The sequence below is a fragment of the Hemicordylus capensis genome, chromosome 4, assembly GCF_027244095.1.
Source record: "Hemicordylus capensis ecotype Gifberg chromosome 4, rHemCap1.1.pri, whole genome shotgun sequence".
NCBI lineage: Eukaryota > Metazoa > Chordata > Lepidosauria > Squamata > Cordylidae > Hemicordylus > Hemicordylus capensis.
In genome coordinates this window covers 206,474,123-206,494,450 of record NC_069660.1, presented here as the reverse complement: position 1 = coordinate 206,494,450, position 20,328 = coordinate 206,474,123, and the positions used below count along the sequence as shown (strand labels likewise).

The 20,328-nt window shown below is 44.3% G+C and overlaps 1 protein-coding gene across 1 annotated transcript in view; it reads left to right on the top strand.

Annotated features, from left to right (window-relative positions):
- Positions 1-2,043: 2,043 nt before the first annotated feature.
- The window catches only part of DUSP22 (dual specificity phosphatase 22), a 70,348-nt gene continuing 52,063 nt past the window's right edge, over positions 2,044-20,328 (top strand). The window contains 2 exon segments of the mRNA XM_053246725.1: positions 2,044-2,446; positions 14,240-14,273. Coding sequence (XP_053102700.1) covers positions 2,426-2,446; positions 14,240-14,273 — 55 coding nt within the window. The 5' untranslated portion in view covers positions 2,044-2,425.

Here is a 20,328-nt window from a genome sequence, read left to right as displayed (position 1 = left end):
AGACTTGCTCTATGGGTAAAAAACAAGGGGGAATTATTAATATGTTCTCCCCTGCTAAATGAGCAGAGTTTATAGTATTTAGTTTATAGTTTTTAAGTTTTAAAGCTTCAGGTTTTAGAGCATTTATTTGTATTTTTAAATTGTTTTAATTGTGTCTATGTTTTAATGGTTTTTAGGTTGTGAACCACCCAGACACTTTTTGTATGGGGCGGTTTAAAAGTGTAATAAATAAATAAAATAAAGTGGTGCCTCTTTTACTATATTTAGTGGGGGAGAGTAACTATCCCTTTTCAAACCAGCATAGCATCCCTTCCAGTGACTGTTATTGGTGTCTCCTTTGTGTTTCTTTAGATTGTGAGCCTTTCTGAGACAAGGAACCATCTTCTTTGATAAAAAAAATTTGTTGAGCAGCATATACATATTCTAAATAAAACAGCAATGACCAATACATAATAAAAACATTAGACCAAACAGTGCACCCTCTGACAGGGAATCCCAGATGCTTTTGACTACAACTCCCATAATTCCCAGCCAAAGGCCATTGCAGCTGGGGATGCTGGGAGTTGTAGTCAACATTTGGAATTCCTTGTTAGAGGGAAGGCTGAGACCAAAGAATCACCTAAACAGTTAACAGCCACCTTACTCCAAGTTTCTGCCCCCTTTCACTGCTACTGCAAAAAAGGCTTCTCTGTATGTAACATATACAGTCTGTCCAACAGCAAACTATAAATAATATCAGTTGTAGGTCAACCTGTGCACAAAGGCAGGCATAGTTTAGTTTCATTCGTAAGCAGAGGCTGGGGCAGAGGCAAAAAGCAAGATTCAATAAATTCCAAAATATGTTTTTGCACCTCTACACCTGTTGGCCCTTGTTTACTTCAAACACCATTCTATCAGCCTGTGAAATATAGGACAGAAATATGTCAAGCTAGTTTGGTAACAAAACATTGTGAGAGAGTGCTGTGTTTTACCATTATGACTACTGTAATGAAAACTAATGATTTGAGTTGCTTCTTGTCCTCTGAAATAATGTTTAAACATATGGTTTGTTATTTTTTGTACTGTATTTTGCATTTCTATTATGGCCCACAGGAATACAACTGAGCTTGAATTTGTTCTGTTACTAGCAATAGTAGATGACTGAAAACATAGGTATGTACAAGATAGGCTTTAAAATGATGTACATTAATTTTGTATTTGATATATAGTTTTGAAAACATTGTTGTGCAGTAATACTTTTCAAACTCATTTTTGTAATCAAAAGATTGTATAATTTTGGGTGTATTAAAACCAGGATTGTTGTCAGAAAACCATTAGTCTCAGGTTGAAGACAGAATTAGGTTTTTTAAGGCTATGTTTGATAGAGGCATCATGGCCTATGGTTTGTTCTGCTATTGTTTTTGGGTCAAACAAGTTTCAAAAATACTATTTTTTTTAAAAAAAAACAACCCTGCAGATTCCTATTACCAGAGAGAACAGCGGGATCAGTGTGTGTACCACAGCCAACAATACCGCCTTCAACAATCAAGGGAACAAAATCCCCCAAAACCTACCAAAATTGTCTGCCTCTGCCGCCTACACCGCTTCACATTTATATCTAAAATATGTTTAGATATTTTAAAACTAGGGCATCTAAACACGTGAAGCAGCACTTTACTGGAAAAGGCCCACCAGCAAAGACTTGAACCTTTTTTTTTTTTTTTACAAAACATGTTTTGCATAAGTGACAATAAATAGAAATATTCGTCTGCAAAAATGATGCCGCGTAATCTGGCTGCTCTTGCTCAGAAACCAAATGCCGCCTACACCCCCACCACAAGTCGTAACACAGTAGCAAGCAGACGTCTCTTACTCATCCTTCCAGGAATTAAAGTGGGCGGGCTCTCAAACTCGGACTACGTGACCAAGAAGGCGGAGGAACTATTTGGCGTTGTGCACTCTGGGAGAGATAGTTGTAGAGCCGTACTGGAGACTGGTGAGCGGCGAAAGAGAACTACAAGTTCCAGAAGTGCCAGTGGCTTTATCTCGGGAAGCTTTCACAGTGCTTGTATTATCACACGTGGGAGTGGTAAAGGCAGGAGGGACGGAATGAGAGAGACGGAATTCCTGGCAATGCAAGCTTGTAACTAGTTCATCTGGGCTTCTATCCCGTGAAGTCTAGGGCGGCCAAGCGGAAAAACCTCTGATCATAAGACCCCTAGGAGGAAAGTCCCACCCGATCTTGGGGGAAAAAAAAAATCTTATAACACTTGCATAGAATAGAGTAATTAACAGTATAACAGCCTACGTACTGAACTGCGCACTCATACGGGAGTAAATATTTCTCTCCACCCTTTCCCCTAGCATTTTTTTTTTTTAATTCGCAGCTTCCTCTCCTTAGACTGCTTTCAGTTTCTCGTGCTAAAGTTTCAGGTCGCTTAGCGCCATGGGGAATGGGATGAACAAGGTAAACGCTGCTTATTCTATTCTCTGTATTTGTGCTCGTGCGTGCAAGCTTTTAAGAGTGATCCCCAGAAGAGTAATGATTTCCGCCCCCCTCGATCCTTGTTTTGATCAGTCGAAGAGGTTTTATTAAGTAACACTTGCTTTACAAGAACTTTCTGGATGCTAAATGACAAATGCATACGTTGGTTGGAGAACAACAAGGATGGTTTAGTAGGCATGGAAGGATGCGTGTACTTTTCTGTCGGTAAGGACTACCAAACGCACGCGGAACCCAATCCTATGTATGTTTACTCGGAAGTAAATCGTACTGAGTTCTATTGGAGTGGGACTTGCTGCCTAGCAAGTCTGCATGGGATTGTTGCCATAGCGTTTGAAATGCCGCGTTTAGCATGTTGGTGCCTTGGTTCACACGAAATCCTTGCTCCAGGCAAAGAGAAGGCGGCGGGGGCGGGCCGGCCGGGTATCAGTTCCTGGTAGGTGCCTCAAGCTCGTCTCTAGATCTGTGTTGGGCGCACAATTGAAAATCAACAGCATATAGGTGTTTTTTTAAAATTAGTTTCCTTTCTTTGGGTATAGGCGTCTTTCTCATTTGCATATCAAGACGGAAAGGCTTCAGATAGTCGAAGAAATGGCAACTGGCTATTGAGCAGCGGGGCGAGCTCTTTGAATAGCTCGAATACATAGCGAATAACCTTGTGGCATCTTGAAAGACTAACGAATTTATTTTAGCACATGCTTTCGTGAATGACAGCTCACTTCCTGGGGTGCATGCATGAAGTGGTTATCCTCAGCTGACGTGTAGCTACGGAGAGCCCCTGTTGTTCCCTCCGCTCTGTTGTCTATTCTAGTGAAGTTTACTGCAAGAAAAGGAGACCTAGTCTTAATTTTCCCCCCACTGCTGCTTATTGTGCTCATTTCATTTATTTTGCCTGCCCTATGGGTTGGCCCAGTACTTCTTCACCTGAGGACTTGCAGTAGAAAAGTATTGACAAGTATTGTACTTTCCCACCCACAGGTATGAAGCCTGTGGTGGAGGTTTAGTTGTGATGGCTTTCTCACACATACATCATGCTTGATGATCATCATGCATGTGCCGTAATGCCAGCCTTATGCTGTGTTGCAATTTTCATGAGCCAGGATGACCAATCTGACCACGCCACACTTTTAAAAGGTTTGGAGTGGATTCAGAGGAGAGCAACAGATGATCGGGTCTGGAGAACAAGCCCTATGAGGAAAGGTTGAAGCACCTGGGAATGTCCAACCTGGACATGAGAAGACTGAGAAGGCTCGTGAACCACTCCTCAAATACCTGAATGGCTGTCATGTAGAGGACAGCAAAGACTTGTTCTCTGCTCGTCCAGAGGGCAGATGTCAGGACTGGCTTTGATGGGCTTAAGTTATAGGACAGTAGATTCCAGCTGAGGATTGGGGGAAACATTTTAAGCAGTTTGGCAATGGAACCAGATACCTGGTGGGCTCTCCCTTGTTGATGGTCTTCATGCAGAAGCTGGACGGCAGTCTTTTGGGGGTGCTGCTGTACCTCTGGCTTTCCTACATTGAGCAGGGAGTTGAACTAGATGGCCTCCAAGAATTCCTCCAATTTTGTTATTTTAATTCAGTTTTTAAAATCTCCAGTTTGACCTTAATAAAGTACCCTTCTACAAACCTACTTCTGTTGCATTGCTTCCTACAGTCCTGCTTCTCTGGCAAGCTACCTGTGGTGTTGCTTAGAAATGGGATCTTTTGTGCATCATAAATTGCAAAGAGTACATCTTATGTTTAAGTGTGCTTAAGACTGGCAGCCTCGCTTCTCTAACTCAAAGTATCCAGGGAAGGTGATCTGAAGTGAGATCACAGGGAAGGATTCCTCCCCACCCCGTATCCCTCCCCCTCCCCCCGTATCATTTTGCTACTGAAAATGGCTCCTCCAAGCTACTATTTGCAGCAGATACATTCTCGTTCATTACAATTAAGTTCCCTTGCAAACATGCTCAGGTTTATGGCTCTCCTTTTATAAGCCTTGGATATACTTATACCAGGAAATACGGAATTACTCTTGATCTGCACCACAGATGTACTCTACTTATCTATTTTGTGTTCCTCCTATTGCTTATAAAGTTTTGGAGGAGGAGAAGTGGCCAATGCCAATGGTGGGGTTCTAGCAAAAAGGAAGCCATACACACTAGGGATGTGCAACACATTTTGAGCCTGAAATTTTCAGATTCAAAACGGGCTGTTTCGAGCTCAAAACAGAACACCCTTCAATAGGGGTGTGCACGAACGATTTGTCCCGATTTGAAGGTTTGATTGCAGACTGAACCAGGGGCAGTTCAGTCCATGATCAAACTGAACTGGGCCCAGTTCAGGATGAACAGGGGCATTCCCGAGGCAGTGAGGTGGGCGGGGGGGGAGTTGATTTCCTTGGCTGCTGCTCGCCTTGCTATGCTTGCCACACTTGTTGTGCACTCTCTCCCCCCATTACTGAGCCACTGGCGGGTCGGTTCTGACCTCTGCACAAATTGCGTGGTGATGTAAATGGCCTTCACATATGTGGAGGTCACAGAAATGGCCTCAGTTCATGTGAGTAGGCCAGAACTGAGCCATTGCTGAGCCAGCAGCTTGGTAAAGGAGGGAATAGTGTGAGCGTGGCAAGGCCGGGAGAGCGAGTGGCAGCAAGTGGCTGGGGTAAGCAGCTCCCTCGCCCCTTGCTCCACCACCGCCTCGGGACTGCCCCACAGCCCCTTTACTTGTAAAGGGGAATCCAGCAAGGATTCCCCTTCACAAGTATATCCCCCGAATTTGAGCAGACACGGAGCCAGGACGAATCCAGTTTGGATTCAAACTGAAACAGCCAAACCAATTCCGTGCACACGCCCTACCCTTCAAATGAAGGGCCTGGTTTGAACTTGGCACAGAACGACCCCATTCTGAGTCAGAACGTTTTGAGTGTCCCAGATGCCATTTGGGAGGCCCATTGTTCCCTTCCTGGCTGGTTTTGGCACTGGCTTCCAATTGTCTTGTGATTTCTGTGCTTCTTGGTTGACTTATTATATAAATCAATATTTGTATGGAATGTTCTGGGAACTTGTGTTCCATTCTGAGCTCTGAATGGAACACAATTCCTATTCCATGCACATCCCTAATACACACCATTCTATAATTGGTGATAGCCCATTAACAGAAATGGAATGGAATGAGCTCATTGGTAGGATTTTCTAGAAGAGGACAGAGTCTCCCCCTACAGAATGCATAGGTGCGTGCTTGCTTGCTTCATAACTAATCAGATGCCTGGCCAGTGTCCAGATGTACTTGCAGTGTAACTCTTTTTGACGGCTGGGGGCAAGGGAGGTTCTGAAGAAGAGTAATTGGTTCTAAGCTCTCAAATGTTGTTCTTTCTTGTACAGTTCTCCCAAACAACCGATCTGACCAACACAGTCATGGTGCATGAGTAGAAGGTGCATGCCATCAAAGCATTTATCCCTTGTTGACTACTCTTTGCCCCTTTTGTCTTGCCCTCCCTTCTCCCTTTCTTCTCACCCAACCAAACCCACTAGACAACGAAAAACCTAGAAACCTAAAGAATAAAACTATGGAAAGAAAACATTTAGGAGAATGTGTGTTGATCTGTACTTCCTGCTCAAGCATGCAAGTGTAAATCTATTTCTTTTGAAATAGATTTGCTCCTGCTAATTGAACAAAGAGGTGCCTTTTTAAAGTGGTGATTCTCTTTATTTAGCAGGGGGAGAGAAACTGGCTCTATCCCAGCACAGTAGCTCCAGTGGCGGCTGTTGATGTCTTTCTAATGTTTCTTAGACTGTGAGCCCTTTGGGGACAGGCAGCCAATTAATGTATGTATGTATGTATAGTATGTAAACCATTTTGGGAATTTGGGTTGAAAAGCGGTATATAAATACTCGTCGTATTCGTGATACTTGTCTATTGGGTAGCCATTAAAAAATGAAGCCACTTATGAACTGTTATTCTTTGATGCCCAAAGGCCTTCATAGACAGAGTAGCATAAAATACAAAAAAGAGCTGTTTGATACTGACTGCTGCCTAAGGCTGGTGTGATGACTTCACTGCAAGACATTGGCTGGGTGGGCTAATGGGTAGGTGGGCATGGTCATGTCAGGTCCACCCACATTGTGCTTTGAGATCTCCCTTTGCTTTGCATGGCTGAAATTTGCCACAATAAATCACAGGCAGGGTCATAAGTGTGTGATTAGTAGAGGAAGTAGCAGCTGAGTGAGTGGGCTTGTGAGCTGCTTTGAGCCACATTTTTTGCCAGTAACTTGCAGGGATGTTGTGCTTGGTGCTATAATGAGATACGGATGTCCTAAGATGGTTGGAGGCTAACAGTAAAGCAAGTTCCCTTGGAGGTGATCTGGCCTGTTGGTATAAATGACCTTAATTGGTCAATTGAGTGTTCCATTCTGCTATAGCTATATATGGTGCAGACAAAAGAAATCCCCCCGGTGGTGGATTGTTTCAATTAAGAAAACAAACCTTCCCTTTGTTCTTAAGCCAGAAAGGCTTACTTGCTTCCCTTAATGCTTCTGACAAGGACAACCCCCAGAGACAGTGAACAGCTGCTGTTGCCACAATTGGATCATCTGGCTGTTCACTCTTGCCCTAGGTCTTGCCAATTGGTAGTACTGCACACTGTAGCATGGCCCACTGTTGGAACCCTTATTAAGTAGGATTAAAAGCATTTGCCTACATTCTTCCCACCCCCTTATCTGTTCATCCCTCCCTCTGTTATTTCCTGGTTGTCTATTTTTGCAGTCTCCTTGGGAACCAAGGACCTGCCTGTTACCTGTGTAACTCTCTGATGGCACGATCTAAGTAAAACAATTCCCAATCCCTCTTTATCTAACCTATAGAGAGATCCACCTTTGTAGAGCTTTTTGGTTATCAGTGGATAACTTATTCAGTAAGTACTATAATATGGAGAAACAAATATGGTCTTAAAATCTTATGTCAGCATATTTTTACAGTATGTACCTGCTTGCTTCTGGTCTTTTCTGTTGCTCCCTTCACATCTTACACACAGTTTTAAACACCCATTATTATGACCAATAGTACTTTATCTTTCTGTTTTACATAAAAAATGAATGGTTATGTATGTAAGATTGAGATGTTGGTTTGCAATCAGTGATCTGTAATGTGTACACTGAATAATCTGCAATAGAACTAATAAGATAAGCTATATGTGGGTAGATTTAAAGAGCTGTTTTTTTTTTTACATAGCACAATTGACTTAAAATCAAGCTGCGATGTTTTAAAATGGAATATACTAGCTGTTTAACATAAAAGTTAAGACCCACTTTGCCTATGGCAAAATACTGTCAAATCATCTTGTAGGGTATAGTGGCACTTGCTTATTGAAGTATATGGCTGTGGTTTTGAAATCGGACACATGCTTATATATTCGCACAAGGCTATTTGTCAGTATTCCAGAATGCACTATGCAGTTACTCATAACAATATTTATTCAATATTTTTAACAGGTAGTCACTGAAAAATAAAAATAAAGCATGGCCTTGCCCCCAAACTTACAAACTAATGCAGAGATCTAGACTATGTTCCAAGCTGGGCCATTTTGGCAAAAAAAACCCTTCAGTGTGAGAGCCATTTCCCACTGTGCGGACCTCCTCACAGCACTGCACCTTTCTCAGGGCTGGGAGGGTCATTAAGTGATGAAGCCCTCCCTTAAGAGCTCTGTGGGTGAAGTGCTGGGAAGGGCTACCAGTGTCTTCCAGGATGGTACAGGGGCTTTTCTACTTCCCTTAAAGAAGCTCCCAAGTGCTGTACAAAGCTCAGCACTGCATGGTGAGAAGGGTAGTCTCTCTCTGCGTGGCCCCAAGGGGACTATGCAGAGTATTCAGCTGTGGCCAAAGCTTCACACAGACCCAATGAACAGTTAAGTAGCCGCACTTAGAGTTGATGGGGGCTGCCACTGGTCCCCAGGCCTTACAATAAAGATCACTGGTCTAATGAATGACACAAAATAGCGAAGAGAAAGACAGTGAGAAGGAAATCAGGCAGGAGACTGGTAATAAAATCAACTAAAACACAGATAAATGTGTTTCAGACAGGCTGAAAGGGATTGACTGCAACCTGGGTTTGTTGTATTCCCCATTTCTTCATTCCCCATTTCTGAGCTGCTGCCATAGAGGAGAAATCCAAAAGCAAGTGCACATTTTCTTAGAGCTAGGAGTTACTCATTGCCTTGCATTCTGAAAACTGGGATTGAGTAAGTGTCCTGCAGCTGTAGGCAGGGTTGTATGGAGCAAAGGGGAATGTAGCAAAGGCCTTTCAAAGAATGCTGAAGTATATACCTATGGCCAGAGAGTAGGTGGTATCAGGTCAGTCGTAGTTTTGCACATCCTTATGGTGCTGAGAAATCTGTTTGGAGTGATAAATAATGGTGCATACACCCTAAATAAAGTGCCAGGAGGGTGTGATCTAGTTGCATAAGTGCACACATTTCACGGGCTTCATAGATGCACATTTTATAAGTATTATGGGTAGTCTTTTTGTTGTACACAGGTCTGCAATGTGTTGTACAAGGGGTTGCCTTTGAAAATGGTCCAGAAACTGCAGTTGGTACAAAATTGGGCTGCAAGGTTATTAACAGGGACTGGACATTTTACACCAGTGCTTCATCAGCTGCACTGTCTCCCAGTCCATTTCCAGGCCCAATTCAAGGTGCTGGTTCTAACTTTTAAAGCACCAAATAGCTTGGGACTAGGTTACCTGAGAGAGCGCCTTGCCCCATATGTCCCAACTCGGACCTTAAGATCTTCGGAGGCCCTCTTCCAGTTGCCCCTCCCAAATGGGGTGAGGCAGGTAGCTACTAGGGAGAGGGTCTTTTTGGTGGTTGCACCCCATTTATGGAATAGCCTCCCTAGAGAGATTCGTCTGGCTTCATCACTTTGTTCTTTTAGATGCCAAGTAAAGATCTTTTTGTTTACTCAGGCCTTTTAAATTCTAAATTTTGCTCTGATTTAATTTTTTTAAAAAAATATTGTCTTGTCTTGTATTTTGTATCTCCCCCCTTTTTTCTGTTATGATTTAATGTGTTTTTATCTAATGCTTTAATGTGTATTGTAAGCTGCCCAGTGAACAATATGTTATGGGGTGGAGAACAAATAAAGTTGTTGATGATGATGATGATGATAATAATAATTAATAATATTTTATGTTTAAATCTTATGGGAGTGGTTGAAGACACTAACCATAACAATCTTCAATCACACTATGATTCATGGGTAGGGAATGTGTGGCTCTCCATATATTGTTGAACCACAACTCCTGTCATTCCCAGCTGTAATAAATTGTGACTGTGGGTGATGGGAGTTGTAGTTCAGCAACATCTGGAGAACCACATCTTGCTGGCCCCTGTTCTAGTTAAAAGGACTGTTTTGGGCCATCACTGTACTTTGGAGAAATACATCTCCTTGGTTGCCAGTTTCCATGTTTTCCAAAGTCATTAGCCACCCAATTGACTAGGTTGGGTTGCCATGCAAATATTTTGGAAATGAAGGTCACTTTGGAATTTTAGCATCCGAAGGACCATAGGAAGCTGCCATATACCAAGTCAGACCATTGGTTCATCTAGCTCAGTATTGTCTACGCAGATTGGCAGTGGCTTTTCCAAGGTTGCAGTCAGGTGTCTCTCTCAGCCCTATTTTGGAGATGCCAGGGAGGGAACTAGGAACCTTCTGCATGCAAGCATGCAGATGCTTTTCCCAGAGTAGTCCCATCCCCTAAGGGGAATATCTTACAGTGCTCATGCATGTAGTCTCCCATTCATTTGCAATCAGGGTGGGCCCTACTTAACAAAGGGGACAAATCATGCTTACTAGCCCAGGGCATCTGTTTTCTATGGGAGTAGTATGTGTGGAAATAAGGGATATTTTTTGTTCTGTGGAACTGGTGCTATCAAAATGAGGGGTGGGCGGGCAATCTGGCCTCCTGCCATTGATGACCAACACAGTCCATGGCTTCGTTTGTGGGGCTCTAGAATTCAGTGAGCAACACTTTTTGAATTGTAGTGTTGCCATTTTTGTAAGCTGCCTTATGAGGCTTTTGTGCCAGAAAGACAGATACAAGTCCCTTTGTAAAAATAACATATAAGTAAACAAGGACCACGAAAGTGCTTTTTATAATTACTTTTTCTAACTGTTTCTTAGAATTGCTGCTAAAGCTGCAAGCTTGGACAGACATCTCTAGGTGATTACTTGTTACTCACCGCTGCTGTAAAATGGCAACTGCATTTGGCAAAGGCATTCTAATTCTTCACCGGGTGGGGGCATCTTCACTCCAGCCTCTTTCAAGAAAGTGTGATGCTTTTGTGGAGGCATGTGCCAAGGAAGTTGGGTAGGGGTCCATATACCAAGAAAAGAAGGTAGCGATAAGAAGTTGTGATAAAAGGAGGGATTTAGAATTCATTTAAATGGGGCAAAAGGTGACAAGGAGGGAGAGGGAAGGTTTTAAAAAAGCCTTAAATCATGCAACATGCTTTGTGGATGGTCCCTGTGTTTGAACAGAAAAACAAGGACTAGTCATTACACAACCTCCTCCTCTGTATCTGTCCTCAGAGAGAGCCAAAAAACACTACCAGGATGTTTTTGACACAGCAGGCTGTACCATGAGTTTACTGTGAGTTTCAAGTTTCCCCAAAAAACTGACACAAAAAGGTTCTTAAAACTCTGGGTTACACTCTAACTTGCAGTGAAAAACCCAAATCGTGTGTGAAGTGCTCCCCCAAAGCTCACAAGGACTTCAGGGTAAATCTGGCCGAGTGTGAATACACACCTTCCATTTTAGAGGAGATGCGCACCAAAAGCCCTGTGTGAAAAACTGTGCCAGTTATCACACATTGACTGCCGTGGTTGTCAAGATCACATTGTTTAATGTGACATGAGACAACCCCTGCCTTCACACACATTTTCCGCTTGTTGCTGGTCTATTTAAAAATTAAAAGGCATGTATTCCTTGCAAATGTCATGCCCCTTATAGCAGCAAGTGTACATTCCTGAAACATTTCCTGTCCCCTTCTGTCTCATTGTCAAGGCAGCCAAACTGCTAAAGATCATGGGAGACAGGAGAAATCTTGGAGCAAATTATTTCTGTTCACATTGGTGGGTCTTTTGGTGCTCTGTCAGACTTGATTCACATGGTTTACAGCCTTTGATTGTTTGTTCACTTCACCCATCAGCACCTCTGTTTTATCATTGCTGAGTGCTGAACAAAGGCAGAACCTAAACAGAGGTGCTGATGGGTGAAGTGATCAAACAGCCACATGGGTTGTTGGGGGCTGCCTTGAACATGGCTATGAGGCTACTGTTCAACACAGTGGCTCACCAGCTCGCCATGCTGGATTGGAGATGCCACAGAAAGAGCTCCAGTATATGAACTGTTTCTGTGAGCCTCCACCAGTGGAGACATGTTGCAATGTTGCTTGAGCATCCAAGTTCTCTAAATTATGTTTAAAAAAAAAAAAATCTCTTCTGCAAACTTGGCCATCAGATCTGCACCATGTAGACCTTACTTCTTTTTGTTTTAGGAAAACATTGTAGGTGGCACTTGTTGCAGGGGTTCTGTTCCTGTGAATAAAGAAACCTTAACCCTGTGAGGACTGGGGGTGGGGGGGAGGTAAGGTCCTAAGCACACAGAAGTGTGCTGAAAATCACAAGAAAAAGTAGGGGGTGCAGAAATAAGCACAGTACCTTGCTCTCCAGCAGCACCCCCAAAACTTTCAAATCCTCCAATTTTTGTTCCTTTTTGAGGGTGGGATGTTTAGGTTTTGTTTTTGGTTTTTTTGGCAGAAAAGAGCCACAAAATGGCTCAGCACTACAAAATGGTGGCAGGAAGTGACATAGAAGCCATTTCTGGCCACTCGAGAACCACTGATAACCCTATTTTCACCCCGCAAATAAAGATACTGGGTCCAGATGACCCAACCACAGATATGTGAAACTGCAGGTGCCGGGACTGTGGTTGATGAGGGCCACCTGTAATTTGCATGTGTTGTTGACATTTATGAAGACAATTGGCCACTTATCCTCCTTTTAGGAACTTGGGTACTAGTGCAGCCTGGCTTCTGAAAGAAGATGGCTTTACACATGAGCTAAACATAAGCTTGGGGGCAGCTGTCTGAACTGTACTGTAGTGCAGAAGGTTATATAAACTCAGTGCCATTAGCCCATAAAATCTCTGTTGTACTTACCTACCTACCCCATATGCAGCAGTTGCTATGAAGTTGCAGCCATTTGGGGCTGTTCGATTGGGCAGCCCTTTCAGGAGGTGAAGTGGCTGTCTTAGGTGTCAAATTACTGGGGTAAGGTGGCAGATTATATGGTAAGGTGCCCCCCTGCTCTTCAGAACTGATCTGAAGAAGCACAAGGAGAGAAGAGGAGGCTACTGGCAATCTTCCTTCCCCCCTACCTGCCCCCCAGCTCCACTTTCAGAGCTTGCAAGGGTCAGTTCTGAAAGAGTACTGGCCCCTACCAAGGTTGTGGAACAAGGCAGCATTTGGTGCCTCACTTCAGGCACCTCAATACTGTGGTCCTCCCCTCCGCTGTGCAGGGGTGGCTTATCCTAATGAGCTGGTGGGGGACAAAGGAGGTGCAGCATGGTTGGTTCTTCTGAATCCACCAAATGGGAAAGCAATTAGGAAGCATTCTCTCACCTCAGGGTACTTTATACAAAATGAAGTTGACATGAGGCATACTTTTATTCCCCCCCGCTTGATAACAGAAAAGTTGCCTCCCCCTTTTCAGCCTTGAGCCATTGTTTTCTCTCTTCTATGCCCTTTTAAAGCTGTTCATATTTTAAAGGCATATCATTAAACCTGGCCTTCCCCCTCTTTCCCCCCATCTAGCACAGATGGTACCTTCTCTAGAAAAGGTATTCTGAAGGGGTTTCCCCCCTCTGTCCTGAATTTCTAAAAGAGGTTAGAGTATGCATAGGATGGTACTCTCTCTCATGAAAGATCGGTTGCCTAGTCTCCTGGCTGGCCAGTAATTAGGTTGACAGGAGGGTCACTTTGAGCATGGCTTTAGGGTGGTGGGGCAGCCACTCCCACATCCCCTGAAATTGATTGACAACAAGTCCCTTTTACACAGTCATCATTCTGTCTGCATCTCTCTTGCCTCTGAGTTGACAAACGATGAGTCAACTGGCATTCATCAGAGTTTGGATTTGGCCTTTGGATTTCCAGGAGCTGTTTTACCCTAATTCCAATGTGCAAGGGATAGATTGTAGTTGTTGTTGTTGGTGATGATGGGAAAGTGATTGGCATATACTCAAGGGCACATATTCCAAACTGAGTTTATAGTGGCCATTTCTTCTTTTTTGCGGCTATTTTAACTCTGTGTGGGCTTTTGGTCTTAAGCACTGAAACGAAATGGGACAAACTATCCTTGTGACAACTCTAGAGAAGTGTTAAATTCAAGACAGATTAGGGCTTAGTTTTTCTGAGTTTTGGTTCAAATGGAACTATCACCACCCCCAGCCCAACTGATATTAATCTTTTATGAAAGTTGCTCATTCTACAATACTTTTTTCGCTACTGTTCAGCCATGGGACATTGGAACTAAAAAAGTAAAATGTCTTGCAATGAAGTGTTTATAGATGGGAAACTCTACAAGGGAAAACTTGCTGAGCTTTCAGACTTGATAGATTTGAACAGTGTTATGTTGCATCCTGTAAGCAAATTGAACTGCGTCAGATTGTGTTACCACAAAGAGATCTACATTTGATATTCTTTTTTTTTTCCTTGCAGATTCTTCCTGGCTTGTTCCTGGGGAATTTTAAAGGTAAGATTAGTTTCAGTAGCAGCTATAGCGTAGGACTATTTGTTGCTTGTAAACTTCTAGCTTAGAATAGTTATAGCTCTCCAGGGTCTCTAATAAGCCTTTCTGAGGAAATGTGGGCAACAATTGCTTGTGTGAGGGAGGCATGAATCACTAATACCTAACACCCACTAGGCTGCCAAGTGGGGTGTCCAGCCTCTTCTTTCCACTGTGCAGAACATGTAGTCATGTGCTGCAGAACATTGGCTGATATCCATACTAAGTTACTCATGAACCATTCCATTGAAATTAATGGGAGAAGTTAGTCACGACCAACTTGTCCCGTTCATTTCAGTGGAACTGTTCATGAGTAACTTGGTCTAGGGAATCGGCTGTTTAATAATGGTGACTTGAGATTATGTACACCTTCATCTGAATAAGGTAAAACTAGGTACACTTGACTTGTAGGACTTAAACACAGGGCTGCCAATCTTTCAGTGTGGAGCAGTATTAAGGCTCTGTGCAGGGCAGAGGCTGTGATGGCAATCCCCATTGCTTGATCATTGGGCCATTTATTTCCTTCTGGCCTTCAGGTATCATGCTTTTCTCAACTTAACAGAGCCTGTGTGGGCAGCTACATAGAGATGAGGGAATAATGCACATGCTGTGGTGCACACATAGCACTGTGTGAAATGGCAAGCTTAATAACCGATGGCATAGTGCATGGGCTACTCAGCTCAAGCACATCCACTAAGGGGAATGTAGGAAGTAGCCTTATACTAGATCATTATTTCATCTGGATTTCCCAGTTCTACCTGGAGATGCCAGGGAGTGAACCTGGGACCTTCTGCATGCAAAGCAGATGCTCTGCCACTGAGCTATGGCCCCATCCCTAATGTTGCTGCTTGTTTTTACACATACACATTCTAGCTTTAGTCATATGGTTCTGGTAACTGATCTCAAGACTAGAAAAAAGAAACCTCAAACCCAGCCCTGTCAGGCCAATTTCACACAAACACCCCTGATTGGTTGGCAACCCTATTGCACATATTTTTGTGCAGCATCTGGTGCATGTATATTAAAAGGTGATTAATTTTAAAAATAAAGTAAAACAAATCATGTGTCTTATTGAGCAAGTCACTAGAACCATGCCACTAGACTTCAGTTAGGTGTGCTTTGCCAGTGAAAGTTTTGAATATTGTTTGAGAAATCCATTTATCCCCCCCAATGAGGGGAGAATCACATTTCACTATTACATGTATATAGATGTTCCCAGAAGACAGAAAAACAAGTGTCTTTTCATAAGCACTAACCTGTCTTCAGTGCTAATTCACAGTATGTAGTGTCCACACAATGGATTGCTGTCTTTGGAAGGAACAGCTATGCTGATGAAACGTCACCCCATGCCTCCTTTCTCCTCTAGAGTGCTTGCTAGTTCTGCTCATGAAATTTCAGTAACTGCCCCTTGGTGGTTATAATTTTTACCTCCCGATTCATTAGCAGAGCACTAAAGAAGCTATCCACTCCAGAGTAGAATGCAGAGTTTAGTTGTTGTAGCTATTTAGAGAAGACACATGGAGATTCTTGTAGAATAAAATGCTAAATAGATTTATTGGTGAAGTACACTTTGAATAGGAAAGACCTAATCCTAATCTATAGAACTACGTAATGAAAAGGTAGGGGGAGAGAGAGATGTTGCGTTTTGAGAGGTATAAGAGAACTTGTATTTGGGGCGGTATAAAAATGTGATAGATAATTAAGTAAGTAAATAAATTAAATGTTTCCATCTGCTCTCTAAGAGGAAAGGAAGGAATTCTGACTCAGCACAGGAAATACCTGTAGTGTAGAGACATATCAGGGGTCATAGAGTAGAGACAGGCAGAACAGCTAGGGAGACCTGTATTCACTATTTCTACTCCCAATGCCCCTACTGGTCATTAGGATAGTTGGTGCAAAAGGTGATGAACTGGAACTCCAACACTCCTTACTCTACAAACAGTGATGGACACCATTGTTGCTTCTGCTGTTCCAGGGAGGGAAAAGTCATTCTTCCCTCAACAGGAATCCTTACCGCCCCCTGCTCTTTACTTTACCTGTTTTTTTTCTGGAAAAGCTCCCACAATATTGTTGCTCTTACTCTGTGAAGCCAAACAAAGGAAAGAAAAGGTGAAATTTGACAATAATTGGCTTTTGCCTTCAAACCGTAGAGGAGAAGGCAAGAGAGCCTTGCCAATTAGGAGAGGAGAGCTGGTCTTGTGGTAGCAAGCATGACTTCCCCCCCTTAGCTAAGCAGGGTCTGCCCTGGTTGCATATGAATGGGAGACTTGATGTGTGAGCACTGCAAGATATTCCCCTCAGGGGATGAAGCCACTCTGGGAAGAGCAGAAGGTTTCAAGTTCCCTCCCTGGCTTCCCCAAGATAGGGCCGAGAGAGATTCCTGCCTGCAACCTTGGAGAAGCCGCTGCCAGTCTGTGAAGACAACACTGACCTAGATAGACCAATGGTCTGACTCAGCATATGGCAGCTTCCTATGTTCCTAATTTCTCCTTTATTCCATCAAGCAGTGTGCCCACAGGAGCCTTGGAGTAAGACTAAGATGAAATTGACAAGCTTTCCATCATATACCTCTGCAGCCCCACTAAAGAGGCATCTTATGCCCAAAGTTGTGACTCTTATATATTTACCTGGGAGTTATTCGCACAAGGCTTCATGTTGCAGGGTAAACATTGAGTGAAGTCTCTTGGAATCACACTCATGGCATTGAGGGAAGCAGCTCCTCCCCTCTGCTCTCTGTTTTGAGCTACATCTGCATTTCTAAAGTGGGTATCCTACTTATCATGCTAATGATTCTACATCAGTGCCTCTCCCTATTTGTTCTAGGGTTTTCAGAAAAAGGAGCTTAAAACCAGCATTTTAAAAACATGGAAATAACTGGAGATAAGTTAGCATTTGCAAGACAAAGTGAGATTTGTGTGTGGAGTGGGTCCAAGGAACTGGGAAAAGTGCAGAAGAGGGCAACCAAGATGATCAGGGACTTGGAGCACCTTCCTTATGTGACTAAGTTACAACATATGGGGCTTTTTAGTTTGGAAAAGAGGTGACTAAGGGGAGACATGATAGAGGTGTATAAAATTATGCATGGAGTGGAAAGAGTGGACAGAGAACTTTTTCTCCCTCTCTCATAACACTAGAACCAGGGGTCATCCCATGAAACTGAAAGTTGGGAAATTTAGAACCGACAAGAGGAAGTACTTTTTCACACAGTGCATCTATGGAATTCCTTTCCATGGGATATGGAGATGGCCACGAGCTTGGATGGCTTTAAAAGAGGTTTAGACAAATTCATGGAGGACAGGTCTATCAGTGGCTACTAGTCTGGTGGCTGTGGGCCACCTCCAGCTTCAGAGGCAAGATGCCTCTCAATATCAGTTGCAGGGGAGCAGCAGCAGGAGAGAGGACATGCCCTCACCTCTTGGCTATGGTCTTCCCAGAGGCATCTGGTGGGCCACTCTGTGAAACAGGATGCTGGACTAGATAGGCCTTGGGCCTGATCCAGCAGGGCTGTTCTTATGTCCTTATAAGTACTAACAATAAAACACCATTTTGCAGCAAAAATTAGAAAATTGACAATTTTGCCAATTTGCTCTCCATTTGCCTTGAAATCATAGCAGGACTTGTTGCCATTCCAAGAACTCCCACCACAGGGATGGCACTGTCAAACAGGCACTTGTGGCACTTGTGGAGCGTTGGCTAGGGCTTCACCATGACTTTACTTTGGGAGGGTGGGTGTGCGTTCACATATTGGTCAGATTTGCCTCTAATTCCGTGAGATATTTCAGAGCAGAGGTGCACCTAGGTAATTTTGGAGCCTGGACCTAAAAACCTTTTGGGGGGCCCCCTGCTGCCATGAGATAAGCACCATTCCCCCACCACCACCACCACCACACACACACACCATGTCACTCTTAGTATTTTCACACCACAATATGCTTAAGGCAAAGAATATGCCCAACTCACTGACCTGCAGATACCACATTTTGCACTGCCAATCCTGGCTGCGTACAGTGGGAGATTGGGCAGGCCACAGTTGGCTGCAGCACTCAGATACCACCCTCATCACCGTCATGCTTGGCCACCCAGCACAGCAGCACAGCCACCACACCACCCAGGACAGTCTATGGAGGAATGGGGGCTCCCAGGGAGTGTGGAGGCCCTGGACTTCCACGCAGAAATTCCGGGGGAAGAGCGCCCCTGTTTCAGAGAGCACTTCACACACGATTCGGGTTTTCCTCTCTATATTGGAATCTAGCTCAATTTATGTCTGAGGTAAAAACAAAACCCTCTCTTTTCATTGGAGTATCTGTTATGCCCCGAACTCACAGTCAAGCCTCACGGTAAACCCAAAGTAAAGCCTGCAGTCTGAAAAAGCTCCTGGTAGTGAAGAGAGGAATAGGTCATTGCCAAGTACATCTCAGACCAGGTGAGGTAGTAGCATTAATTCAAACCACACTGGAAAGGGCTGCATTTCTATTTCAATAGAAGCAGCACTTCAAAAAAAGGGGGGGGAGGGGGAAGGATGACACCTGGGGAAGCCCCCAGAGGTAATCGAATGGTTTAGTCATTCAATCACCTTGGCTTCTTCATTCTGTTTTTATTGTTTTTTGACTAAAGGTTCTGTGGCTTATGGTTTTTAAAAACTCATTAGAAAGGCTTCATATCTATATGAGTACATAATGAAATGTTGAATAAATACTGGGCATGAAATTGGAAGTAGTGTCTCTTCTGGATTCACATGGAGATAAGAGGTGTGTGTGTGGTGAAAGTGAAGTGTTTGTAAGAGATCAGCATTGCTAGATAAACATAAACTAGTTTGCAGATTGTAGAATGTAACTCTGAACAGATCTTCATTGTGATGCCGGGCAGCACTTCATGGCAAAAGTCTGACGATACACCAGCATGATGAAACCGAGACCTGGTATTGGCTTCCTGATTTGGTTCTTTTAATTTCTCCCTCTGTAACTGAGTCAACAAAAAGAAGTTAGCTGAGATTACAGAAGTGAGTCAGCACTTCAGCTCATATTAAATCCCGCCGCTTGCTTGCCTTCCTGCCTCTGCTGTAGCTGCTGGGCTTCTGCATACGTTGGTCTATGAAGTGCTGTCAGCTGCTACTGTGGAGGTGATAAAGCAATGCGGTGATAGTCACGAAGGTATTTTAATCCTCCTTCAAAGGGCTGCTGGATTAGCTTGACATGAAAGCTGTTGGGGAATTATATAGCAACTAGTGTGCCCGGGCACAGAGCATCTATGCCTGTAGTTTGGCCCAGCCATCGCCTGCCCCCCATGTGGGCATGCTCCCCTCTGTCGCCCATTTCTCCCCCACCCCCACCAGGTTCTGGCTTCCTCTGCCTCCCGCCGCCTCCTCCCAGTGGCAAGGCCCCGGGCCCGCTGCCTCCTCCTCACTCTGGCAGCTGGGCCCGGTGGGCCAGGTCCAGGCCATCTCGCCGCCGCCTCCCAGCACCAGGCCAGGCTGTCCCGCTGCCGCCTCCCCCTCATCCTGGTGGTTGGGGCCAGGGCCAGGCTGTCCCGCCGCCGCTTCCCGCCGCCTCCTCCCAGAGGCAAGGCCAGGGCCCACTGCCGCCTCCTCACCCTGGCAGCTGGGCTGGATGGGCCAGGTCCAGGCCATCTCGCCGCCTCCTCCTGGCACCAGGCCAGGCTGGCCCACTGCCGCCTCCCCCTCATCCTGGCGGTTGGGGCCAGGGCCAGGCTGGCCCGCCACCGCCTCCTCTGGCCAACCAGCAGCCGGGCCAGGTCCTCTGACCAGAGTGCCACCAGCTCATCCTGCCGTCCGCCCGCCCGCCCACCTCCTCAGCCACCAAACTCCCTGCCGCTACGGAACTCTCACGTGCTCTCACAAGAGGTTGCCACGCATCCGGAACGGACCACTTTGGAGAAATAATTATATAGATTTAAAATAAGGTTTGCAGTTGATGTGTGTTTCTGTATAGTAACTCGATTTGTTAAAACCAGGTAAAGCAACTTGTTAAAACAAGATTTATTGTTGTGGACTTAAAGTGCAACA